The sequence below is a fragment of the Clarias gariepinus genome, chromosome 16 (assembly GCF_024256425.1).
Source record: "Clarias gariepinus isolate MV-2021 ecotype Netherlands chromosome 16, CGAR_prim_01v2, whole genome shotgun sequence".
Lineage (NCBI taxonomy): Eukaryota > Metazoa > Chordata > Actinopteri > Siluriformes > Clariidae > Clarias > Clarias gariepinus.
The window spans coordinates 25,359,259-25,386,240 of NC_071115.1; the positions used below are offsets into that span (position 1 = coordinate 25,359,259).

The window sequence follows — 26,982 nt, forward strand, 5'->3', positions numbered from 1 at the left end:
CGTAGCAGACGAGACTCGGATTTCAGTGTTTGGTCCTAAAGGCAGATCGGGCTCTAATCAGTGACACATCCTCAGTTTTAAAGCAGGTCGATGGCATCGCAAAACTGCTGACCTCGGGGAATTCTCTGTTTGATCGGCACTTCATCGAAAGCGACATATTGGATCGTATAAAGGTCGATTTGAAGATTGAAATAAGATGTCGGCTCCGGATTACACCAACCTGAACTCTCAGAGTTACAGCGCGACGCAGAACGGCGGAGCCCCTGGCACTGCAGCCGCTTACCAAAACGGTACGGGGGGTTAGCTCTGATGCTAACACTGCTTCGCTAACGGTCGTCTTTGGTCTCGTTTTCCCACTTTGTATCACTTGATTAACTCAACAAGAACTGAAATAGTCGTGTATCACACGCGAGGAGTACAGGACAGGTTTACGAAATCAAGACTTTCGTTCCCCCCTTGTTAGCCGCGTTAGCATTGATGCTAGGCGTTTGACGCGTACCTTCGGTTAGCTAACTAAGAGTTAATTCCTCTCACTGTCCGGTGACATTTATTTTAGGATTAATATTGTTTTTTCCTCAAATACTATTAAATGTAGTGACGTTCTGAACGTATTTAAGAAGAAGCTAAGGCGTGTCAATTTGGTTTGCTAACTCACTAACTAGCCTGTTAGCTAATCACAGTATTCACTGTTTGATATTAGAAGTCAAGTTACCGTTACTGAAACAACTCATTTCCGGTTTCCGACGTTTTAAAATGTTGTACTTCACTTTTTAACGATGTGTTTATAAAAAAAAATCTGATTATTTAGCGTTTAAGTGTCTAGCTAGCTAGCTCACGTTTTTGCTGGAGGATTTTCGCTCACCTGGATTAGTTAGCATTTAGCTGTCTGAGAACACTGTCATAACTTTTTTTTTTAATATATATATAATAATAATTCCAATCGCTTTAATTTCCACTCACGTATTCAGTGTAATGTCACACCTGACCTTTGGACGTGCTCGGTTTATTAAAAGGCTCTGACTGAGGAACAGGTGTGTGTTATCAGGGTAATTGGCCACCTGATGAGATGAGATGAAGTGACTTAAAGTACACAGCCTGGACAAGACAATCATGTAAAGAAAACAACTCAATTAGGATGGATTAAGAAGCCTTTAGGCGTTATTAAAACCTGGACGGATGTTCTTTGTTGAAGAAATGTGGTCAGAAGGGCAAAAATAAAAACATGACACGGGATCACTTAAATGCCTGATGAAGTTGCAATCAGAGCTATGAGGATCAGAGTGGTGCAGTGGTAAAAGTGGTCTCACCCTGGGTGATGCTGTAGCCTCTTGTGGGAGCGGATAACGCTGTCCTCCGAGTGTGTGACACCGCTCCCAACAGTGTGTCAGGAGGCAGTTCGTAAAGATGCGGTTGGCTGGGAACACATGATAGTCTTCAGCCCCTTCCACACTGGTAGTAGTAGCAGCCTCATGTGGAAGCCCCTTAATGGCGGATGGGAATTGGGAAGGATTAAAGTGGGGACAAAACCAGAGACCAGAAAAAAAGAGAGAGCTATGTTTAATAGTGAAAGTGAAATTCTGTAGCTGGAGTCACAGCACAGAGTCCGCCATGAGAAAGCGTCCCTGGAGCAGACAGGGTTAAGGGCCCTGCTCAAAGGCTCAACAATGACGACCTGATGGAGCGGTGGCATGAGCCGCCATCCCTTAGATAAGTAACACTGTGCCTTAAACCTCTGAGCTACCACTGCCCCTAAACAGCCGCATGAGCCGTAGGAAAACTGCTTGTTACCAAAACTAGTCAGAAAAAAGGCTTGAATTTGTAGGGGAGAATAAATTTTAAATATTTTAAATTTAAAAAGATTTACATTTGATGAAATAGTAAAAGGCGATGTGATGATTACAGATTGACCGTGCTCCAGAGCGAAGTGTGCATCAGGTTAAGAATTGAAGCGCATAAAACAACTAAGGAGATTGTTAAAATTGAGTTAAGAGCTGTCCTATACATTACTAAAATCTGGAAGGATGATGGTTAATTATCATCTTCAGTCATTCACATAATGTGGTTAAAAATAAAGTTAAGAGATCACTTAAATGTTTGCTGAAATAATAAATAAAAACTAGTAGTTAAAAGTAAAAGCATTTTCACATGAACAGATTGAAGAGAACTCTCTTTTGGGAATTGAGACTAAACAGCTGTGTCGCCTTAAAAAAACAGTTATCAGTGAAGCTAATTAGAGCTAACAGATTTGTTTGCTAGAGAGCATAAAGAATAGGCTGTGGTACTTTGGAAAAAGGTCAACTTTCTGTGGCAATTAAATTAAGTGTCCTGAATGATCAGGTTTTTACATTTATGGAGTTTTTCTTCCCTTATGGCGTATAATTATATATCAAGGCGCAAATTGTGAAAGACTGCTTTTGGGAGCATGAGGAGTCTTTTTTACTCATGAACTGGACACCAGATTGTGTGCCGTAATCAAAGCTAAAGGTGACTGAATGAAATCTTAGAATGTGCAAATTTTTATTTATTTTTTTGGTTAGGTAGTGTATATCACTTGGTGTGTTTGGTAGGCACAGATAAGCCAAAATGTACTTTTTAGATATTCATATTTTCATTTATTTTATCATATCCATTAAATTGTTGGGGGTAAAAAAGATTTTAAATGATTCAGCACATTCTCTCAGTTTGCATCCAATTAAATGCTTTGTAGAGGACCTTTCTCCCACCTGCATATACAAGCTACTAGTACACGTGTCCAGTCGCAGGTAGTTTGCATTATTCATGAGTCACTCATGTGCAATTCCTGAGTAAAATCATGGAAGCGCTACACTTCAAAACCTTTTAAATAGTTCTAGCTTTGTGCAAAATATACTTTGAACATATTCAGTAAATGAATATTAATTAATGACGCATACTTTTTGGGAAGCATTGTCACCTTGCATCTCTGGGGTTGTTGGGTGTTAAAATCTTGACTGTGCGGTATAGTTAATGGATAGGTAACATAAAGGCTTGCACTTAAAAATGTATAAAAATGCAAATTAACGAACAGTTTAAGAGAGAGTGACTTTAAGTTAATAAATAACCTGGCTAATTTAAATGAAATGTGTCCTAAAACAAATCAATCAAAACAAGGGAAATCTGACATTGGAATGCATAGTGTGTAATTGATCCCTGTCGCCTCTGCCTAAAATTCGGTGGAGGTTTTAAGCAATATGGCTCAAAAAATACAAAATAAAAAACAAATAGGCGGAGTCAGCGTTTAAGACGGAGCTTGTAAGAAGTTATCTGAATGAAATGGAATTTACATGAAGAAACGGCAAACGAAAAGACTGGAGAAAGTAATGTAATTTCCAGACTCGTTTATGATCTGGTACCTTATGTCAGGTAACGGACCAGGGGAGATTGCAATCATTACCTCAACAGTCAATACACAAGTGTATACTGAAATTTTGTGGAGTTTTTTTTTTTTTAATCCATCTACAGGGTAGAATGATTAATCTAATGATTAGGAGGATGGTGGATCTTGCTACACAACAATGAGGGTGAAATTATTATTAATGCTTTTTTTTTGTTTGTTTTGGATCAAAATAAATCAACTTCCGTATGTCCCACACGTCTGAGATATATTTGCGGTGGTAGTTCTTAGATCCGGCCGACATTAGCAAAAGTGCACCTAAAGAACCTTGTGTAAAATCTTGTTCTTCAAGATGCTATAGTGTGTTATTTATTTATTTATTTTATTGCTTAATTAATTAATTCCACTACCATTTAAATCCTTTACATTATATCTATAACATTATATTGGTTTGTATCAATTAGTTAAATGTTTAATATGTATCTGCCATTAAATAGCCTGTGAAGCTGATATGGCAATAAACCCTAATACAAACAAACAAACATAGCCAATATGATTAACTTAATTTAATTTGATTTTAAACAACTATCCAAACAGGACTTAAATTAAAAATGTGTTTAAAACAACGGGTCACATAGGCAAAGAAATGGCACAGATCACATGTTTTTTTTATGGTTATTTTTGGTTGTTTCTGTGACAATAATAATAATAATAATACTAATACGTTGGTCAGCAAATACCTACATACATTTGTTTTTAGTTCTGCATTTTTGTGATGTCATTCTCATACTCCGGGAGCTGTACAATTTGCACATATTAATAGTAATGATAACTTTGGTTCTACATGACATATCAGAAACCCCAAATGCACAGTCTCTTGTTTGAAGCCTTTCCGCCAGCAGGACTTGCGACAGTCAGTCTTTACAACAGCTGGCGTCCACTGTATTTGCTTTGCACACCGTTCTTGCACTTCCGCTCCTGTACCTCTCCTTTTTTTCTTTTTTTTTATTCTCTCTTACCTGTTTATTGGCGAACAGTCTGCTACTAGTTAATCGATCGCGGATGGCAGATGGACAGATTTTTTAAAAAGGGTCGGCAAATATACGTGGGCGGCCTGGCCAAGTATACTGTGTGGGAAACTCTGAACTCAGTGACATGGCCTGCAAACAGTCCGGCTCTTGGTCTGATTGAAAATTGATAGTGAAGTATATTGGTTTATGGCAATACTCCATCCTGCAAAGCAGATCTGTCAACTTGCTTTTTAAGAACCAGCTTAATGGATGATGTAGATTTTGCATTAGGGATGTCAATGAACAAAAGAATTCAGGCGCCTCATGAAAGGCAAGACAAGCAAAAAACTACTTGCTGCGATTTTTCTTGTTGAAGATTCTATAATTTCTTACTTATTATTGAGTGATTTTCAAGAGTGTTGTTCTACTTGATTTGGAATTAATTCATTCAAACAGTTGAGTTTGATTGTGCATGTTTTACGTTCAGCTATTCAAAGTTTTCTTACTTTCTATCAAATAATTAAATTACGACACTTAATTTTTGGTAAAGACTGAAGCTTAAAATTATATATAATATGTGCTTGTAAGCTGTGACGTAGTTTCCTTCAAACAAAATTCAGACTCTCAGACCTGCTCCAGCATTACAGTGATGCTGTACACAAACATGGATCTATGAAGACATGGTTTGCCAAGTTTGGATTAGAAGAACTCGAGTGTCCTGTACAGAGCTCTGACCCCGACCCTATTAACACCTTTTGAGTTAAATGTTAATGGAGCACTGTCACCTTGGGCAAAAATGTCCTCCTGAACGACGAACCCGTACAAATCTCGCTGTTCCTCAGACTTTTGTAGTTTGTTGACATCTGTGGCAGGGATCATAGTTTTCTACAAACTACAAGAGTGGATTTCATGCTGCGTTCTGAGAAAACCTTGACAAGACCATCGATCTGGCCACGACCTTATGACCAGACACTTGATTCTTATAAGGTCACCTTAAGAAGACCGTAGGAAAAGTACGGTGTTAGCACCCATTCATTTGTGTATTTGTGACCGCTGTTTTATTAAAGAGTTATGGGGTTTCAAATCCTGACATCCAGGCTCCAAAATTTAGATAATCTAGGTAATCTAGAGGGTCTTCCCAGAAGAGTGAGAAATAAAGGGCAACTCAGTCTGGAATAGGAAGTTTAACAAGTGCATGTGGTGGTGGTCAGGTGGCCACTAAGAGCTTTTTGCTATATAATAACTTCCAAAAGATGTTGAAATGAAGGTTAAAGTTAGAGTCCCGTCCAAAATACACAGAACCATTAATGACCATATATTTTAAATGGTCGACCATTTCCAAACAATGGTTAGGTAATGTACCAGCTGAATGTATCAGCATGAACTCTATGGCCAGCTGATGAACTGGCAACTCCATGTATTTGATTATGAAAATCAGTGGTAGCTCACTGGTTCCATCCTGCGTACCCTCTGTGCTTTTAAAACCAGCAGCTTTTCAACAACAATGTTGTGCAAAGGCAGACACTCTGCACAATAATTCCTTTGAAATTTGTTCTAAAGGCCTTTATTTTGTTTGAAACAGTGCTTTCTTTTTTTTTCATTTCCTGTTTCTCTATTCTTTATTCCACAGGACCAGGTCAGACTCACCCAGCCATGTACGCTGCCTCGAATTACTATGCTGGCGTTCCTCAGCATGGATACCCCACCATGCCGCCTCCAAATGCCCCTCCTGGGAAAGCTCCACCAACAAGCACCAACTACAACACCAACTACTACCCGAACAGCCACCTTCAGGGTGGGCCAACGCCAGGCACAGCATCTGCATTTCAGTCTCCCCCACCATCCCAGGTCCCTGTCAGTTCCAACCCTGCTGCCACCGTAGCCACTCAGTACCCATCGCATTCATACCAGCAGCCTTACTCCGCGTCTGCGAATTACTATGGACAGAATTATAGCAATGTTGCCCAGGGGCAGCAGAACCCTCCACCAGCATCAAGCGGCGCTAACCTTGGGCCCCCGCTTTACCCCATTGTGTCCTACCCATCAGCCTCTGGAAGTAGCCAGTACGGAACGCTGCGGTCGAGCCAGGCTGCCTCAGGAGCGCCGCCTCCCCAGGGTGTTCTGCAACCTCAGCAGCAGTATTCTCAGGGCAAGGGTGCCATGCCCACACCACCAGGTCATCAGGGTTACGGAGCCCCGCCCCTTCAACAACAAGCTGCCATTAATGGCCAATCAAGCGCAGGTAAATCCAGAACACATGAAAGTTTGTTGAATTATGAGTGTCGGTGGGTGAGAAGTTGGGGGGGGGGGTGGCATGTGCAAACCCATAATGGATTATTAAGTACGAGCAAAATTCGTTCCGGAAGTGGGCTCATATTTCAAAACACTTTTCCCATAAGAAATAATAGAAACTCAAATTATTCGTTCCACAGCCCAAAAAAAATAAATAACACAAAATATTAAGTAAAAAATAAAACAAATAAAACAAATAAACCTGCACGTTACCTTTAAAAAAAAAAAGAAAGAAAGTAAAAAAATAAATTCCAACAGACAAGTGTTTCCATTTGTGCGCCAGCGTGCATGCGTCTGCATGTGTGCATGCGTGTGAGTCTAAAGTAAGCTCCCCTCTCCCCCTTCTCGTCTTACAGTTACCCTTCTTTCATTATTTTCTCACACACGCGCACACAACGGAAACACTGTTTTATTGGAAAAATAAACAATAAATCTCTCTAATGACACTCGATTGAGCGACACACTAACGAAATCACTGCTGTAAGGTAAAAATAAAACAAATTAACTTATACATACTAGCTCATGGCTTAGCATCCAATTGGAAAAAGTGTGAAGAGTGTAAAAATAAAACGCATTATCTGACACTTTAAGGGGAGCTCTGAGACTTGTGTTTAAGGCAGAGGTGGGACAATGTCATTGTTTGGCAAGTCACAAGTAAGTCTCAATTCATTGCCCTCAAGTCCCGAGTCAAGTCCCGAGTCAAGACAGGCAAGTCCCGAGTCAAGTCCCAAGTCAAGACAGGCAAGTCCCGAGTCAAGTCCCAAGTCAAAGGCAACAAGTCTCGAGTCAAGTCCAAAGTCCTACGGTTTGACTTTCGAGTCTTTTCAAGTCTTTTTAGCAGAAAAATAAAATGTATACAGATTATGTATGGTTGTAAGATCTGTGTTTATTAAACAAACCTTTTTTTATGAAAGAACATTGCTCAGATACATAAAAATACAAATGTTAGTAAATGCTAGTAGCAATGTAAAATGGTAGCACATATTCTCAATGAAGTGGGCTACTTCATACAAACAATAACGTTGTTTTCTTCACATAACGTTAAAGAACTTTGCTCCCTACCTTGTGTGATACGCTCACGTAGGCTACCTCATGCTGTGTCGAAGTTTGTTCCCCCATCAGGATGCGTTTTTTTAGCCCCACCCCCGTGAAAAGGGCACAGGGAACGCGCATTTAGAAGAAGGCTCGCCCGCGAAGGGTTATGCGCGGACCACTGAGATTCTACGGAGCGCGGTAAAAAATAAAAAGGACAGTTAGTGTTTTTTAATCCCTGACGAACTCTAGCCATCAGGATGTGTTTCCCTTGTTATCTTGGACATATTTAGAATGATGAACCTCGGCTGAGTCACTTGTAGGCTGTAAACATGTCAGTATTTTGTCTGATATTTCATATCAAATATGCCTTTTCAGCAAAACTATAATGCCAAAATAGAGACCCGTCAGATACAGTCTCAAGACATTAATAATAATAATAGTAATAATAATAATTATTATATATAAATTAATAATAATAATAATAATTATAATATTATATCATAATTAAATATTATATATTATAATATTAATAATTATTATTATTATTAAATAATATATAATAATAATAATAATTATTATTATTATTATGCGAGATAATTAGCATTTTATCCGCGTGATGTCAATTCACTAGGTCACATTATTTGAATAAACCCAAACTGCATATAAAAAGAAATCAGCACTCGTAGTGGTCCATTTCTTTATATTAAATATATACTATATTTTTAAAAAAATCCCTTGTTAAAATAGCAAAACAAATCATGGGTAGTGTATACCAGTGATTAAATATAAACAATACAACGCATGTACTGACATGTTTACAGCCTACAAGTGACTCAGCCGAGGTTCATCATTCTAAATATGTCCAAGATAACAAGGGAAACACATCCTGATGGCTAGAGTTCGTCAGGGGATTAAAAAACGCTAACAATTTACTTTTTGGCCTTTACTGCGTTCTCTAGAAGCTCAGTGGTCCGCGCATATAGCCAATTTTTTTATAGCCAAACGAAACTACGGTATCATTTCGCGAACTGGCGCGTTCACTTTGTTGTCACGTGTTGGACGCTGTCGAATCAAAATAATCTACGGTACTTTGATTGGATGTCGTGCCGAATGCGCGCATGCGCTCTGTCTCACACACGCGCACAGACACATAAACAGAGATAGAGCGGACCGTGTTAACATACTGTTTATCTTTGTTCTTTTTATTGGAAGTAGCAAGTCTTTACAAGTCAATAGGTGCAAGTCCAAGTGAAAGTCCGTGTTATTTATGTTAAAGTCCAAGTCGAGTTGCAAGTCTTTTTATATTTTGTCAAGTCGAGTCTAAAGTCATCAAATTCATGACTCGAGTCTGACTCGAGTCCAAGTCACATGACTCGAGTCCACACCTCTGGTTTAAGGAATATGGTAACTGTTCAAAAAAAAAAAGTCAATTATTGGACGTTTAAAGCTACCACCAACATATTTCTCTGTATTAATTGTAATAAATAAGATATAATTAAACAATAGCGCAAATGTGTAGGGCTGATATTTAGTGCAACAGTACAACCTTGAGTGTGATATCTCTTTTATACAAGAGTTTCACAAACTTTTTTTTGTTTGTTATTTTTAAAACAACAGATTATTATGATTATTATATAACAGATAATTATGTCTTTATTTAATCAGTTAGTTTGCCCTACCAAGACGTATCTTTTTTTGCAACTGGCAGAACTAATTAACCTTGACTGGCAGAGCTACCAACTGACTGTGATTAACAAGGGTGAAAGTGCTTTCAAATTCTCACTGGAACTATGTAACCAGAAGGTGAGAAGAAAAAAACTATGGAGTTGGTGGACAGTACTGAGTAACTGACAAGGTTTACTTCATATTTCCACTTATTCAGGTAACTTCTGTGATTTATGGGGTTGAATCCCAAGTAGCGTAGAATTTTCAGAGAGGAAAGTCAGTGCACTATGTATGTAGGGTGTAAAATCACTTGTTCTACACATGATATTGCAGTTCCCTTGATCAGGGATTAGAGAGGGATATTTAGCTTTGTATTAGTAGCTAGTTAGCTTTATAGCCAATTAACAAAAACATCATGCAGGCTTAGGCACCTTAGAAGCAATTGCTGAAGAGACTAATATTTTTTTAAGAGGACAATGTTATTGGATGTGTTTTACCAACCATATTATACCACCTACTCTGTAATTAAAGATTGTGGGACTGTGCGTCCCACTGTTGTCTTTGTCAAGGTTTCTTTATAGCCACGCCTCCCATACAGCTATGCTCCACTCTCAGCCAGTAGACCTTATTTTCAGTGTGGTTGTTGGTATCACTGTGGCGTCAATCACCCGTCTCTGTACGCTTTAAGAAAGTGCCGTGTCTAGGTAGTGCATCATCCACTTCCTCCCTATTGATCCAGCACTGCATTTGGAGGTCTAATGTCTTGGATATGATTCATACCCATATTCCTATGTTGCAAAAATTCTATCGCTTTATCTTAAACTTTTTTTACTCCTTTCCTCTTTTTTCGTAAAATAGGGAGCTGTTTTAATATTTCACAGGTATAGGCCAATTATAAGAGTTGTCCTAGTTTAGAGTCTAATCTCTTTCATCTTGAGCTTCAGGAACCTGGGGAAATTAAAATTTAGGCACGGAGAGTTTTCAAATTTTCTTTGAAATACTTGGTAAAGAATAATTAATCGTGATTTCTGTGAGAGAACTTGAGTTAAAGTTTTAAGTTGGAGCAACGAGAGACTGTAAATTCAATGTGGAAACTTTTTGTAGTTATGGATAATGTGTAATATTTATGAAGGTTATTTTTGTTATTACTTGCCTTATATTTCTTTTTCCATTTTTTTTCCCCCTTACTTGAAATTACAGTAATAAGATTATTCATTTCACAGCTTATCAAGTTACCAACAAACGTCACAGCCTTTTTTTCTGAAGTGTTTCGAAACCATAGTTAAAGCTCTACCCCTGACACACGAGTCATTTCAGAACTGATAAAGAATTAATAAAGCGGTATTAATAAACCTGTATGTTTGATATAAACTTTCCTGTCTGTTCTCAGGCCAGCAGCACTACAATCAACCTCCTCCACCACCTCTCGGTCCTCGTTACGGCACAGAGAGCGTAGACGGACATCACCCGCTGTCGGGCACCCCATCCACGTCCGCAACGTCTTCCCCAGGACGCCAGTCAGGTAAGGGAGACCTTCATGTCGTCGTCTCCTCTTCCATTCCCTCAGTGTCATCAAGGGCTTCAGTGCTGCACAGTTCACGCTGTAACTAAATGGCCTTCCTCCCCAGTTTATACATTTCTATAATCTCTTTCATGACATCAAATAAATCAGATTATTAACCGACCGTCCTCGAGCGGTCGAGTCGTGTCTAAAACAGTGCAGCACTGAAGATTGCTTCCTTCATACATACTCCTGTTTTGCCCCGTTTTGCCTTTTTTCCATTTCGAAGTTCCTGCGTCTCCTGTGTCCTTCCGTCTGTGTGTGTGCTTGTCCAGAAGCCATCATTCATTGTCTCTTTGTTAAGTCATATTTATTAAAGAAAACCTGCGAGCGGTACCCGTGAGGTCCTCAGCGATTTAAAATTCACAAACACGCTCCACTAGCTCCCTTCGTCTCGGGCCCTTCTCCAGACGCCCGCTCGTGGTGCATCTTCATGTCTCGCTTCTTCGCTTCTACTCGTCCTTGTCCCTGCCTTCCTCGTCCCTGCCTTCCTCATCCTCCTCTGGCTTAGATAGAGCCGTAGTTATCCTGTGGTCCTGTTTGTTTGTTGTTGTTGTTTTTTTTTTTTAGTTCTGCTGTATTATTTTTATTATTAGTAGTAGTAGTAGTAGTAGTATTGTGTTTTTCATTTTAATTTAGAGCAGTGGTTCTCATGTCTAGCTCCTGAATTGACCTTAGATCTTGTTCCCATTATCCATTATGTGTACAGAAGTATGTGGACACTTGACCACCTGGAACGGGATTTGAAGCTGCACATGATGGTTAGGTGTTCACATACTTTTGGTACTTTTAATTTACTGAGATGTAACCCTCATTAACGAGAGTTCCACTAACCAACTAGTGCTTTAGGGGGAATAGAAAATTGGAATTGAGGGATTTAATATTGGCAAATGTCTAAGTGTGTTTTTATATATATATATATATATATATATATATATATATATTTATATTTATATTTAAAACACCCTCCAGGAGAGGGATTGAGAGCGCAGTGTTTGTGCACGCATTATGAAATCACATCTCAGTCTTCAATCAGTGTTCCACCTTTATCTCCATCCTCTCTTATTCTTCCTGCTTTTCTTCATTTTTGTCTTGCTGTCTCCTGTTGCGTTTTTTTGTTAGTTTTTTTGCTTTTTTTCTCTTCTTAGTGTCTTATGTTTCTAGTTGGTCACTCTTTTTATTTCACTCTGCTTCTCCTTCTCTCTCCGATCATGTTTTTCCCCCTCTTCCTCCTTATCTGTACATCCTTTACCTCTGTTGGTCTCTCTGTCTCTTTCATTTTTTTTACTCTGTTTCACTCTTCTTTTTCTTCATCTCATTATTTTCACTCTGTACCACTTTTTCATATTGTCTTCTCTCACTCTATTTTTGTCTTTCTCTGCTCTTTTCTTTGTCCTCTTTTTTTTCTCTCACCTTTATTTCTATGTCTCTCGTTTCTCACCCTCTTTGTTTCTCACTCTGCTATTTGCCCTCTTCCTTTGCACACTGGTATTCTCCAAATTCTCCCTGTTCTTTTTTTTCTCTCCACTTTTCTGACCTCCTGCATGTTTTTGCTGTGTTGTCTCTTCCTCTGGTCCCGCTTAAATTCTGTCTGTTTCTTGTTCTCTCATTTAGTCCCCTGTCTCTCTCGCTCTCTTTCTCTCTCTCTCTCTCTCTCTCTCTCTCACGCTCTCTTTCTCTCTCTCTCTCTCTTTCTCGCTCTCTCACGCTCTCTTTCTCTCTCTCTCTCTCTCTCTCTCTCTCTCTCTCACGCTCTCTTTCTCTCTCTCTCTCTCTCTCACGCTCTTTCTCTCTCTCTCTCTCTCTCTCTCTCTCATGCTCTCTTTCTTTCTCTCTCTCATGCTCTCTTTCTCTCTCTCTCTCTCTCTCTCTCTCTCGCTCTCTCTCTTTCTCCTCTTCTTTCTTTTCCTGTCTCTCTGATGATTGGCTGTACTGTATTTCAGGGCTGCTGATTGGTGGATATGGGGTCAATAGAGCTGCTAGTTCATCCACAGGGTTGCCAGGTGACCACTCCTCATCCAGTTCGGACCACGAGGACGAGGATGAGGAGGATGAGGAAGCAGGTCGGCTTTCGCTTTTTTTCCTCCTCCCGCCCATGTCATCCCTCCTTTTTTTTCTCCTTTTTTTAAAGTTTTCTTTTTCTTCTCCCCCGTTTCCTCCGTCCGTTCATGAACCTCACCCTGGAGCTCGCTCACCCCACTCTCCTCGCCTTGACCCCACACACCAGCAGATTCACTACTATCTACCATGTGTCTACACTATTGATGATACCCACTCACACTTGGAGCAAATGAAACTTAAAAAAAAATATTCTAAGTGATTTCTTTGTTTGAAGTCTGTTTCTTTATTCTTGTACCGGAGACATGAGGTTAAAATAGGTTAACAAACATTGGACGTCACACCAAAATATCTTTTTGAACTTTGACTCTCAGATTTGCGATATATATTGATGAAGCATGATCTGCATCTTGTAGTCCTGTGGATTTTTTTGTCTGGGGTTCCTGGAGGACTGTTGCTATCAACAAGGTTTTTTCGTTTTTGTACAATCAGAATATGTTTTTTTTTGTGTGTGTGTGTGTGTGTGTGTGTGTACACTCATGAGACTGTTGGTTGTTTAAATCCCAGAAGATGAGCAGTTCATGGTTACACAAACTAGACCATATGGCACCAACAACCATACCACTGTTGAAGTCAAATTTTCACTATTTTAATCTTCTGAAAAAAGTCACGGCATTTAGGGAATTCTATTGCCATGAAGGTGCAGACTTGGACTCCAACATTGTTACGGTAGGTGCTTGTCAAAATAAAATCCACGTGAATGCACGGACCCAGGGTTTCCTGGCAAAACATTGCATCGCTGAAAGCGATGTACACACACCTGGCAATCTATGTGATTGACCACCTTACTGTCTTACTTAATGGTACTTCCATTTGCTTCACCTTCATCCGTTTTTGATAATCACGTGCCCATTGTAGGTGCGTTCGTTGGTGGACAAGGGTCAGCACGGGCACTCTGACTGCTCTGCGGCTACACAGCTCCATACATAGCAAGATGTAATGCGCCGTGTTTGGACACCGATTGTTGTTTACCCTTTTTTCACTTTTTGGAAACACTACCCCATGAATAACTGAAACACCGCACAAAATATCCTGAATAATACCAAAAGTACTTCAGCAAAATATTTTGGGTGACTTGGACTTCCATTATGTCCCATGTCACTCTCTTAGGCTGTACCACAGATACGCACACACACATGGTTCAAGTCCTTGAGGACTGTATATTTAGACATAATCATAGTCTTGGGATTATCAGGAACTGTGTGTGCATGTGTTTAAACCTTTCGTGGACCAAAAATGAGCAAAGGTCCTCACAGTGATGGCATAGTGTCGAACATCCTAACAATCGCCCTTGTCTTGCCAAAATACTATTTTCACCCATTTTATTTAAAATTGTAAAAGAGGCTAATTTCCTACTTCTGTTTACTAAGATTAATGTTCGGGTGAATTTAGTTTAGTTGTAGACCGAAGCAGGAATTAACTGATACGGTCCTCACAATGCTGGCCAAACATGAGCAGTGTGTGATGTGTGTGTTACTGAGCAAGTTTAGAAATTTTTTGCATCATGACACGAAAATATATCTTCAGTCCTGGAGGCTTTTTTTGTCCCAGTTGTTCACTTACACACACACACACACACACACACACACACACCATTTAATTAAGAATAGGCCCTACTGTGTACTTATGACATTTGGCTGTTTGCCGGTGTGTCCTTTGGGTATTGTGTGTGTGCGTGTGTGTGTGTGGGGAAGATGATGTTAAGAGGTTAGCTCTTGTTAATGAGCATCTCTGAGTTGTGTGTGAATGTGTTGCTCTTGGGAGGTAAACGGAGGGGACACATGTCTAAACCTGTGTCTCATTGTCTACTAGGTTTGTTACCTAAAGTATTTTTGTGAGAGAGAGACACACAGGTTGACCCGTTGTTGGGTTTTGGTGGGTGCTGTAAATAATAGTAAGTCAACTTCAAGGCTGACTTACTTGCTAATTTAGTTTGGTTTAAATATTTTAAAAGCATCAGTCTAGCTAATTTCTGAAACTATTATTGAATAGTAAAATAAAAACGAAGATCAAAATGTGTTTAGTGAATTAAATTGGAATTGTTAATCCACTGAGAAGTCAGCTGTTGGCTATGAGCTGGTGTCATATGAGGACATTGCTAATGCAGTCACAGCAACATTTAATATGACGTAAAAATCATAGGATTCATCGTTATTAATCAGAAATTGAAGAGTGGTGCCAATCAATCACAGACTCAAACTTTCAGGAGTAGAAGTGATGGTTAAACCCCACTGGAACATCATCGGGAAAAAGGCGAAAAGCATGATGGGGAACCTTTAGCTGAAGTGGACTTTGACCTGTGAGGGGACCCTCAGAATTACATTATGGGATGCTTATTGGACATCAATAAAGATACCCAGAGTTCCTTGGGATGGACGTCAGGCCATTTGCAACCCTCAATGGATGAATGTTGCTGAAAATGTTTATTCTAAAGATTACCATGCATTTCTTTCAGTGTGAATTTTTTTTCATATATTCAGTAGTACAGTCTTGGAGATGTTGTGTACTTTTCTCTCCCCCGCTCGCTCTGTAATCTCTAAGCAAAGCCAATAATCCATATAGTACACAGTTTTCACTAGGGTGAACTGCAGTTTAACTCTCAAATCCTCCACTCGCTCTCATTAACCTCACACACTAATCCAAGGAGACTTTAGAAACTCGTGTATATTAAGCCTAAATTTAACATCGCTCCACTCATTGGTTATTCTATCCGTGTCTTCTTGTTCACTGTTGTGAAGGTTAGATTGGTTAAGTGTAATATGTACGGAGACGATGGTTTTGTATGGTGGTCTTTTTGAATTTCTAAGTATGTTTGGTAACGGGTCAGTGTGCGCGATGTCCCCGTCGTGTCCTGATGTCCCTGATGTAGCCATAGGAATGATTTCAATATGTTCTTTAATTCTTAAAGGCATCTTCCTACAATAAAACTCAAAAGCTCAAAGAGTACACATTGCAAGCCTCAACCCAAACTTCAGAAAAAGTCTGACTTAATTTGATTGTGTGTAAATGTGTGTGCAAAAGCCAAACTAGAGTTTAAAGACCAAAAACATGATGTACAATGCTTAGTATCTTTTGACTATTGTGGATATCGAGAGACTATAGCGAGTGTTTATTTAAAGATTTTATATAATTTCATCAGGTAAAGATTCTGAGTGTTTGTGAAGGAAGCGGGGCGGATATAAGAGAAAATGAGACTACCAGTGTAGTTCCTAACTTTGCCCATTTTGTGTGTCTTCTCCCTTAGGTGCAGACAGCTCCTCCACCACCACAGGAAGTGCATCTCCTGTCCCCAACAGCTATGAGTCCCTGGAAGGAGGAAATTACCCAGGTACACCTTGTCTCTTACTACTCTACAGCACTGTCCCCAGGGGATTGTAAGTGGGACGGTCAGCAGGCCTTCAGATTGGGACATTTTGTAGGAAAGGGAAGTGAGTTGGGGAAGTCAGCAGGTTCTGTCTTAAAGAGCTTAGCAGGTGCCATCTTGGGGAAGTAAGGGTTGATGTCTTGGGAAATCCAGCCCGAGGCGTCTTCAGGAAGTCAGTCAGGGGCCTTTTGAGGAAGTTGGTGGGAAGGGTCATGGAGAAGTGGGTGGGCAAGATCTTAGGAAAGTTGTCACTTCAGTGAACTAGGTAGTGTGTTTCTTGAGTGGCTTGGTGAAGTCGGGGGTAGAGCCACCTTGAGGAAGTCAGAACAGGGTAGAAGGCTTTTCAGGGAAGTCGAAGGGAGGCGTTTTGAATTTGTTGGGAGGGTGACAAGAGGAAGTCTTTGGGAAGTTGGCAGAAGTTAAAGACACACATTCCTGTGGAAGACTGAGAAATACCTTTTATTATTATGATGAGTTAAAAAAAAAATCTACTTATTTTTCCTAGGCTCACCAGCTACAGCTGCTCCTCCTCCTGCTCCTCCAAGCGAACCTCCCAAACAAGCCCCGCCCTTTGGTTACAACTATCCAACCATGCAGCCGGGTTACCAACAAAGCCCTCCCCCCCGACCGGAGGCTGTCCCTCAGCAGGGAGGAGCATATAATCCACCTGGATTTCCAACATATTCACAGGTAATTCAGCTAACTGTCAGATTCGTATGTAGAATATAAGCTTTACAGTACAGTAATGTGTGTGTGTGTGTGTGTGTGTGTGTGTGTGTGCAGCCATTCCCCAGTCTGAACCAGCTGTCGACAGCATTGGGTGGACTGAGTGGCGTTCCCGAGTTGGAGATGGAGGCACTGCGCCCTATTAACCTGCTGCAGGAGAGAAACATGCTGCCCCCAACACAACCCGTTCCACCTGAACCCAAGCTCAGCAGTGACCTGCGCAAAGTCAACTGCAGCCCAGAGTAAGAGCACACACACATTAATTTGGTGTTTCCGAAAGTTAAAATAAATTACTTAAGTTTCAATTTCTGTCTCTATCTCTTTGTTTATTTATTTTTCCTCTATATTTCAATCTCAGTACATTTCGATGCACACTGACCAGCATTCCTCAGACTCAGGCCATGCTGAATAAAGCTCGTCTGCCACTTGGACTGCTGCTGCACCCTTTCAGAGATCTGACGGTACAGTAAACCGGCTTCCTTTTTTTTTTTAAGACTTGTCTATTACATTTGAGTGGAGTAATGGGCCTGGACTTTTGAATTAATTGAATTTGAGTAAGGCTCATGGGTGTGGGATTCAGTGGGATAGTTGGATTTCTGTCTTTGAGTGGATCAAAGGGCAGGTAGTAGTGGCTTTCAGTAGGGCAGGTTGGTGTGTGTTTTTGAATTGGCAGACTGGCAGGATTTTAGTGGGGCACAGAGCATGGCTTAAGTGGCGAAACAAATTGTCTAACAAACACATTGCCTGGACGAAAAAGGATGCAATTTAAAAGGGGCCTACATCAAATTATTGGCCTACATCAAGCAAAGAAAAACCATCAACATAACTGTCAACTTCATAAAAGAAATGTGATGAGAAAAATTTAAAAGAATTCATGAAACGCTTGGTAAAAACAAATCGACAGTAGAAATTATATTCATGTTGATTAGTAAAAGTAAGAGCATTCTACCCACAAACACACTCACACACAATGTGACAAGAGCTCTCAGGATTAGGACTAAGTACATTGCAAAGATGTCAGTCAGTCACTTTTAGGTTTACAGCACACAATATGGTGTCCAGTTCCTCAAGCTTCCCAGAACCACTCTTTCACACTCTGTTCTGGAACAAGCCCATGCCATCAGGGAACATAAAACAGACAACCTGGTCATTCAGTACATTCACATCGTAAGCCGACTTAATTTTATTGCCACATGATGTTGCTGAATCTGGACTTGAGCAACTGATCAACCCCAGATCACAACACTGCCTCCTCCAGAGGCTTGTACAGGGGCCCTATGCATGATGGGTGAATTGCTTCATTATTTTCTCTTCTTACCCCGATGCACCAATCACTCTGGAATAGGGTCATCTGGAATCGCGCTAAACTTAAATTGGACCACTTGACCATTTCCCTTTCCTCCAAAGTCCAATCTTATCTTAATGCTGTTTAGTAAGTTGAAGCCTTTTTTTCCTGATGAGTCTCATGAACAAGTGGTTTTCTTGACACACAGCTGTTTAGTCCTGATCCTGTGAGTTCTCATCACTGTGTGTGTCTGTGGTGTGTGTAAATTCTCTTATTTTCTCTATTAAGCATAGCTACAGTTTTCACTGTTGATTTTTAATCACCCAACTTTATCAAGGGTTTAAATAATCTTCATTCATGACTTTTTTTTTTCTTATGTTTCTTTAACAAAGTTAATGGTTTAGGACTTCCTTCCAGGTTCTGGTAATGTGTTTGAGTCCTTACCCGAGTTCCAGTAATTTTACTTCTTTGCTTGATTGTTTTCTTTACTTGATGCCGCCTCATAATTCGACCCTTTCGAAATGTCAGTCTTTTTTTTTTTTTTTTTTGCCAGTTTATCTGTGCATGGTTAAATAAAGAGTTGGCCACACAGAGAAATTTTCATTTTTCCAATATTCGTATCATATTATAACAAATTAATGAAAAATTCACTAATGTTTTATTTACCTATATTAATTATAGGTAATTTTAAGTAATAAACCCTTTTCCTTTTCTCTCTCTCTCTCTCTCTCTCTCTCTCTCTCACACACACACACATACACACTGCAGCAGTTGCCGGTCATCACCTCCAACACTATCGTCCGCTGCCGTTCGTGTCGGACATACATCAACCCGTTCGTGTCGTTTCTGGACCAACGCAGATGGAAGTGCAACCTTTGCTACCGTGTAAACGATGGTACGAATAAAAAGCAGGAAGATAGAATACAAGAAAAGTGTTCATAAATACACTTTATCAGCTTAATTGAAGTTTATTAATATATTAAGCAGCGAATGCCTGAGGGTTCTAGTGTTTTCAGTAAATGTCAGGAGTATTAAAGACAATGTGTTTATGAATGTTTTTTCCCCCTCTGTTTTTCAGTTCCTGATGAGTTCATGTATAATCCAGTCACACGTTCCTATGGCGAACCACACAAGAGGCCAGAAGTGCAGAACGCCACCGTAGAGTTCATCGCCTCTTCAGACTACATGGTGTGTGTGTGAGAGAGAGTGAAAGAGATGCAGGATGTATATTTGCATCTCTCTCTCTTCCTCTGTATGAATATCAGACATTACAGATGTTGCTGCAGAGTGGTCTAAACTGCCATTATCAATATCTGTATCTGTATTCAGTGGGTGGGGCTTAAACTGCAAAAGAAATAATAAAAAAACCTCAACAGCATCCATCAAATTCTTAACTGGTCCCAAATGTCTTAATATACATCACATGACACCTCTCTCTCTCTCTCTCCAGCTGCGACCTCCACAACCCGCCGTGTATCTGTTTATCCTGGACGTGTCCCATAATGCCGTGGAAACGGGCTACCTGAGCGTGCTGTGTCAGTCGCTACTGGACAATCTGGAAAAGTGAGACACTTTATTACCGTAATCATCATAGATTCATATGCGTCTCAAGTCGAAGGTGCTGTGTTTTGATCGCGAGCGTATGCTATCTTCCCGTCTCTTAGGCTGCCTGGCGATTCTCGCACGCGCATTGGATTCCTGACGTTCGACAGCACCATCCACTTCTACAACCTGCAGGAGGGGCTCTCGCAGCCGCAGATGCTCATCGTGTCCGACATTGATGGTAAAAACGGCTCACTGTTAATTAGGCTGAAATATAATATTAAAATGTAAATATTAAGGATAATTACTCGTACGATTCGTTTTTGTGAATGGTGTTAGTGTTTAATTACCTGTGATTTAAGAAGTTTTTATGTTTTATAAAAAATAAGAGGGAAAAAAAAAACTTTAATTATTTATCTACAAAACTATTTCTGTAGATGTGTTTACACCGACTCCCGACAATCTGCTGGTGAACCTGAAAGAGAGCCAGGAGGTACAAGTTTCCTCTTTTCCCCCTCTCCGCACCTGTTTGTTTCATGTGGCTTGTAACCGTTTGTTTCTGCATGTTACTGTGTGTGTTTATGAAACTTGTATTGTTTATGCATCACTGTGTATAGCTGGGTATAGTTTCTCCCTCTAAACCTGTGTATGTGTGTGCGTGTGTAGCTGGTGAAGGACTTGTTGAACTCGTTGCCTAAGATGTTCATGCACACGCGGGAGACACACAGCGCCCTGGGGCCGGCGCTGCAAGCAGCTTATAAGCTGATGACACCCACGGGGGGCCGCGTGTCCGTGTTTGTGACTCAGCTGCCCACCATCGGAATGGGACTGCTGCAGTCACGAGAGGACCCCAATCAGAGGTCCAGCACCAAGGTACACACACATAAACCCGAGGAACCAAGGGGTGCCATAAGTTATTAATGAATCGATTTATATGCGCATTTATAGTCACATAACAAATGACATTTACATTTAACATTCAGAGTGAATTTGTAATGTGTTTTTTTTTCTTACACATGTATCACATGGATGATGTGTGTGAGTGAAAGTAAAGACGTGTGTGTATGATGTGTTTAGGGCGTACAGCACCTCGGCCCTGCTACAGATTTCTACAAAAAGCTGGCTTTGGACTGTTCGGGTCAGCAGATCGGGGTCGACCTGTTCCTTTTGAGCTCTCAGTATGCAGATCTGGCTTCTTTAGGTACACACACACACACACACACATAATGATGCAACTCAAGTACATGGACCGTATGATTAATTTTAATACAATAATAATTCTGTTTTGTTTCTTTTTTAAGCCTGCATGTCAAAGTTTTCAGCCGGCAGCGTTTTTTACTACCCTGCGTTCCACCACGTCCACACCCCGGCTCTGAAGGCGAAGCTGCAGAAGGACCTGCAGCGCTACCTGACTCGGAAGATTGGCTTCGAGGCTGTGATGAGGATCAGGTGCACCAAAGGTACATGAGTGTCACTACAGCTCTCTATCATTCACAACACAGACAGAGAGAGAGAGCAGGTCAGACTGGTCACATTCATCACTTCAGAAGCAGAGGAACCTGTTATGTTTGTCACTCGAGCCGAATGACTGCCGTTATGTGGAACTCGTTCTTCCTCTACCCTGGGTGTATGGTAATACTTTATTAACCAAACACAATACGTTTGTTGGCATGAAACTTAAGGGCAATAGGACAATGCACAGGAACATTTATTATACTTTACCATACTCTAATCAAGAAATCCAAACCACTTCTCCTTCCTTCGGCTGCTCCCGTCACATCCAGCACAGCGGACGGTTTGTCTCCATCTAACTGTCTTCCACATCTTCCCCATGTCAGTCCAACTTCCTGCATGTCCATCCATATCACATTCGTAAACCTCATGGGTCATTCCTTCAAACCTTAATCTTAATCTAGCTTCTCTAACTTTATCCCCAAACCATCCTACCTGCACTGTCCCTCTAATATAATCATTCCTGATCTGGTCCGTTCTTGTCACTCCCAAAGGAAATCGCAGCATTTTCAGCTCTTGCTTTTTGTCAGCAACATCGTCTCCAAACCGCACAATTTTGCTGGTTTCTCCATCCATCCATCGGACATCTCGCTTACATTATGGCTCAATTTCTCCATCATGTGTATAAATAAGACCAAATGTAAAGTGCGAAACCCTTCCTTGTGTCAGGACTTTAAAGCTCTGTTACTGGAGACTCCTTCTGTGTAATGATGTAAACATTTCTATACAGAAAACAGAGCTGCTTTTGTCTAATTATCTCTGATCGCCCGACAGGAATGTCCATCCACACGTTCCACGGCAACTTCTTCGTGCGCTCCACTGATCTGCTGTCTCTGGCTAACGTCAACCCGGACTCTGGCTTCGCCGTCCAAGTGTCTATAGATGAGAACTTGGCTGATACTCCTCTAGCGTGCTTCCAGGCTGCTCTTCTCTACACGTCCAGTAAAGGTATAATTTCTTATCTTTATTCATGTAGGATTAAATCAAATTTGTATTGAGTATGTTTGCAGCTTTAGTAGCTGAACATTTTAGTCATTTTTCAATCTTCTATTCTGATTGATCGGTGTGTGTGTGTGATTGACAGGCAAACGGCGAATCAGAGTTCACACCCTGTGTCTGCCTGTGGTGAACCAGCTCAGTGACGTGTTCGCAGGCGCCGACGTTCAAGCCATCACCTGCCTGCTTGCCAACATGGGTACACACACACACACACACACACACACACACACATACACACAATCTGCATGTTCAGTCATGTTTTCTTTAATGAAAAAAGTCACAGATTTCTCTAAGCGATATCCATTTCCTGTCTGTCTGTGCAGCAATAGACCGCTCCCTCTCCTGCAGCGTCTCGGATGCCCGGGACGCCCTGGTGAACGCGGTCGTGGACTCTTTAGAGTCGTATCGTTCCAACATCTCCAATGTGCAGCAAACCAGTGTCATTGCCCCCGCGTGCCTGCGCCTCTTCCCTCTATACACACTTGCGCTGCTCAAACAGGTGCAACCTTCAGACACACACCCGCTCAAAATACTGATCATTCAATATTTAAGCTCTTTGTATAAAACTACTTCCGTTTCTTATAAATGATAATCTTGGAACTCCTTCTACAGAGAGTAGACATTAGTTTGTGCCACAGTGATGCTGATTTCTTAGATGTTGATTAGATTTTCTAACTACGTAGTAATTCTAGCAAATCACAGGTTGACAATTAGACTACGGTGCGATCTAACATCTGTGTACCGAAACAGAAAGCGCTGCGGACGGGGACGAGCACACGGCTGGACGAGCGAGTGTTCGCGATGTGCGAGTTTAAGTGTCAGCCCTTAAAACAGATCATGCGCATGATCCACCCTGACCTGTACCGCATCGATAACCTCAGCGAACAGGTAACACACACACGCCACTGACTACACTGTGACACTTTTCTTAGAGCATAGTATTAACACATCACCACAGTAACTAATCAAGTACCTCTGATTAGATCATGTCCTTTCATTAAGTTATATTAATGATCTATTCATTAAGTTACATTAAGCCCCTCCCCCTTTTTTTTACACTCAAGGAATTTTGTGACCCTGTAAATTAAGAATGTTGCATCATGATATTTGTGATGAGATTATACAAGTTATAGGTATAAAAATGTATAGAAGTTTGTTTTTATCCCTGCAGTTTATTAATGTGTGTGCGTGTGCTGTAGGGGGCGCTGCAGCTGAATGAACGGGTGATTCCTCAGCCTCCACTGTTGCAGCTGTCAGCTGAGAAGCTCACCAGAGAGGGAGCCTTCCTCCTGGACTGTGGCAGCGTCAGTGCAGCTTCACGTTTCTCCTTAAATCTGCACAACACTACACAACTTAATACAACTCCACACTATTTCTTTTTACACCACTCTACTGTATATAACTCTATACTAGAGTAGCAGAATTTTAATTTAGTATCTATACCATATCATGAATGTCAATCATTTTTCCCCTATAATTTCTCTCGGTATTGTAAGAAATAGCTGTCTATAAACTAAACTATTACAATATGTTTCATTACTGCACATTTTTATACAACTCCATAATATTCTACCACGACTCTTGTCGACCTCTGTTCTCCACAATTAGTCTAATTGACTAAACATCTGCACACACCTCTAACAACACTATGGACTCTATTCTATATAACTCCATAATATATAAACTGAACAGCAGGAAATTGTGCATTTTTTTTATATATAGAAAATTTTAAATTGCTTAAGAAATGTGATACTTTAAAGTCTCTAAAATGAAACTCTAAGAGTAGAACACAATCAGCGTGTGTAACATCTTTCTTCTCTGTAATTCCTGATGCCGACTCTTTATCCTCTTGTCCTGTAGGTGATGTACCTGTGGCTGGGGAGGGGCTGTAATGAGGTGTTCATTAGAGACGTCCTGGGCTGTTCTGACTACCCATCCGTACCTGTCAGCATGGTGAGTGTGTCTGAGACATGCATTGTGTGTGCGCCTGATATCATCCGTATGATTGTTAGACAGATTATGTACCTGCCGTCAGTGCTGACCTTTAAAGACAGACACTATCCTATATTAATCTAATAAATAAGACGGTTGTGAAAAATGACTAGTGTGTAAGGTGTGAATGTGTGTATGTGTTTGGGAACAGACCGAGATCCCAATGTTGGAGACGGCAGCTTCCGAAAGAACCAGAGCCTTCGTGTCTTGGCTTCAGGAATCCAGAGGATTTTGCGCCGCCTTCTACGTGCTCAAGTACGACTTTTGTTCTTTTATTTATTAATTTATCTACTGTATTTACCATTTATAGGAAGTAAATAAATTTAAAAACAAAGACATTTTCCAGTTTACTATGAACATACTAACTGATTTGTGTAACTGCTGTGAGCTCAGGCAAACCTCACTTACATCACAACATCTACACAACATCTGCGGTGTACCAGTGTTCTATCTGCTAGACTGACCGCTAAGAAAACCACGCTGTTCTTAGCTGACTCCGCCCCTATAGCTCCTAGAATTGTGATGTTAAATTACTAGTGTCCAGTTTAGACGGCGGGAAAATTGATTGTTAATTCTCAGAATTATTTTGTGTGATGACACATTGACTCAAACTCAAAAAAGTTTTTTTGTAATATATCTTTAATCCATTTATAATAGAGATTGAACTGGTTGCAGAATTGGCTGTTTTTCAGTTTGATAGGCTGTAACCAGTGACCAGCCAATTAGCCTCGGATGAAAATGACTTCATTCCGCTTGCAGAAGCTTCCGAGTGTTGCAACAGAGATGCTTTTTAATGGTGTTGCTTATCGAAAATCGCACAAGTTAATCGCACAAGCCTCCGATCTGTCAGAATTATTCTCAAACAGATAAATGTATACAAACGCAACTTACACACGCGATGCATCATCAGATCACCCATCCTGCGCACTCACTGACAAGTTGATTTTTGAGACTTTGGAGGCGTTTAGTGCGTTTAATCTTTTTGCACTTGTTGCATTGCAATGTTTTTTTGGAGTGAATTATTTGCTACGTTTGTTTGGTAATAATAATCATGACTGATGACACGGATGCCCTGCTAAGTATGTTGAAATGTTAAACTCTTGTATTTAAAGTTAGTTTTTATTGTTTAAATGCTGCGCTTGCTGCGGTTTTTAAGTGAGAAAATGAATGTTATAAGAAATGGGATATGTTACTCTGAGGCTGATTGGATTTTTTTTTTTTTTATGTTTACAATTTTAAAACAATTGGGGGGGAAATTTTTTTATATTTTTTAAAAATTGCAATACTTAGGGTTAACCTAACCCATAGAATTGCAGTTTTTATTGAATGATCGTGATACTTTCGTAGTGGGAGGGGACTCGTGTAACTTTCTCTCCTTCTCTTTTCCTCTCAATCCAGAGACGACGCTTCAGCAAAGAGCAGTTTCTTCCAGCACCTGGTCGAGGACCGTTCCGAATCGGCGTTCTCCTACTACGAGTTTCTTCTCCATGTCCAGCAACAGCTGTCCAAATAGAACCGAGCATGGTCTCGACAACACCATGGACCCCAGTCCGGCAGGACGCCGCCCCGGCGCCTCGCCACGACACGAACCCCTCCCACCTCCCACTGGCCAGTCACAGCCCGTGGTGCCTGAAAGTGGGGCGGGGCTAGAGACCATTGCAGGAAAAAAACAAACAAACAAAGCAGCAAAATGAACACGTGACCCAGCGCAAAACTGTGTTGACAAGATAAAAGACGCTCTACCCTTTACACACACTCTGCGAACTTCAGTCTTCAAACTTTTTCCTCCCCTCAAATGTTTAGCCGCATTTATATCACCCAGCGCCGAGTCTGTATCCGTGTCTCTTACTTTTAAATAACTTCCCCCTTCATCCATTTATCATGTGTGCTCACCGGACCCTGTGATTTAAGTTCCGTAGCTGTTAATAACACCGCCGTTTTTCTTTCATTCGCACATCTCGTTTCTCTCACTGCCTTTCCTCACAACCCTAACACACACTGCTAGTCTGACCTTCTCATTCTCTTTGCTGATATATACATCAGTATCTCACTCTATTCCTCCTTTCATTTGTGTCTCCTTAATTATTTTTTTCTAATCACAAGTGTGGGTGTAGTTTTTAACGCCGAGCACTAGTCGATCTTTATCCTGTCTCTAGCAGCAACAGGTGGAGCGATGGCATAATCCAAACACACACACACAAACGCAGTAATGCATACCTGTAAGATGCCTGGATCTGTGCTGTCTCTGAAGCTGAGATCATCCTTCTCACTCTCTCTCTGTTTTCTTGGGGAATTATGCGATAAAGCCTTGCTCTCCACTTTATAGCTCTGGAGAAAAGAATATTTTATGTGCGATAATTTATGATGAGCTTATTGAATAAAATGAAAGCCTATTCCTCCTCGTGTCTGGTGTCACGTTTCCTATCAAGTCGAAAACAGTAAGTCAGTGTGGCAATGGAATTTTTTTTTATATCGTATTATATTTTTCACAAAATGTTTATGGAATTCTATTCCTTTGAATGCCATTTT

At 40.6% G+C, this 26,982-nt stretch overlaps 1 protein-coding gene across 2 annotated transcripts; it reads left to right on the forward strand.

Annotated features, from left to right (window-relative positions):
• On the forward strand, window positions 1-26,856 carry sec24b (SEC24 homolog B, COPII coat complex component). 2 transcript variants are annotated; one of them, XM_053514676.1, is made up of 24 exons: window positions 1-290; window positions 5,993-6,604; window positions 10,745-10,876; window positions 12,859-12,978; window positions 16,278-16,361; window positions 16,903-17,087; window positions 17,181-17,365; window positions 17,482-17,584; window positions 19,177-19,303; window positions 19,487-19,596; window positions 19,859-19,971; window positions 20,073-20,191; window positions 20,388-20,443; window positions 20,617-20,823; window positions 21,028-21,151; window positions 21,252-21,410; window positions 22,237-22,410; window positions 22,547-22,657; window positions 22,785-22,960; window positions 23,212-23,349; window positions 23,661-23,765; window positions 24,322-24,414; window positions 24,605-24,708; window positions 25,852-26,856. In XM_053514676.1, exons 1-24 carry the CDS (start codon window positions 197-199, stop codon window positions 25,964-25,966), a joined length of 3,546 nt encoding a protein of 1,181 aa, XP_053370651.1. In that variant the 5' UTR covers window positions 1-196; the 3' UTR covers window positions 25,967-26,856. The 2 variants fall into 2 exon arrangements, with proteins under 2 accessions (XP_053370651.1, XP_053370652.1); XM_053514677.1 differs by lacking the exon at window positions 12,859-12,978.
• Window positions 26,857-26,982: the final 126 nt, after the last annotated feature.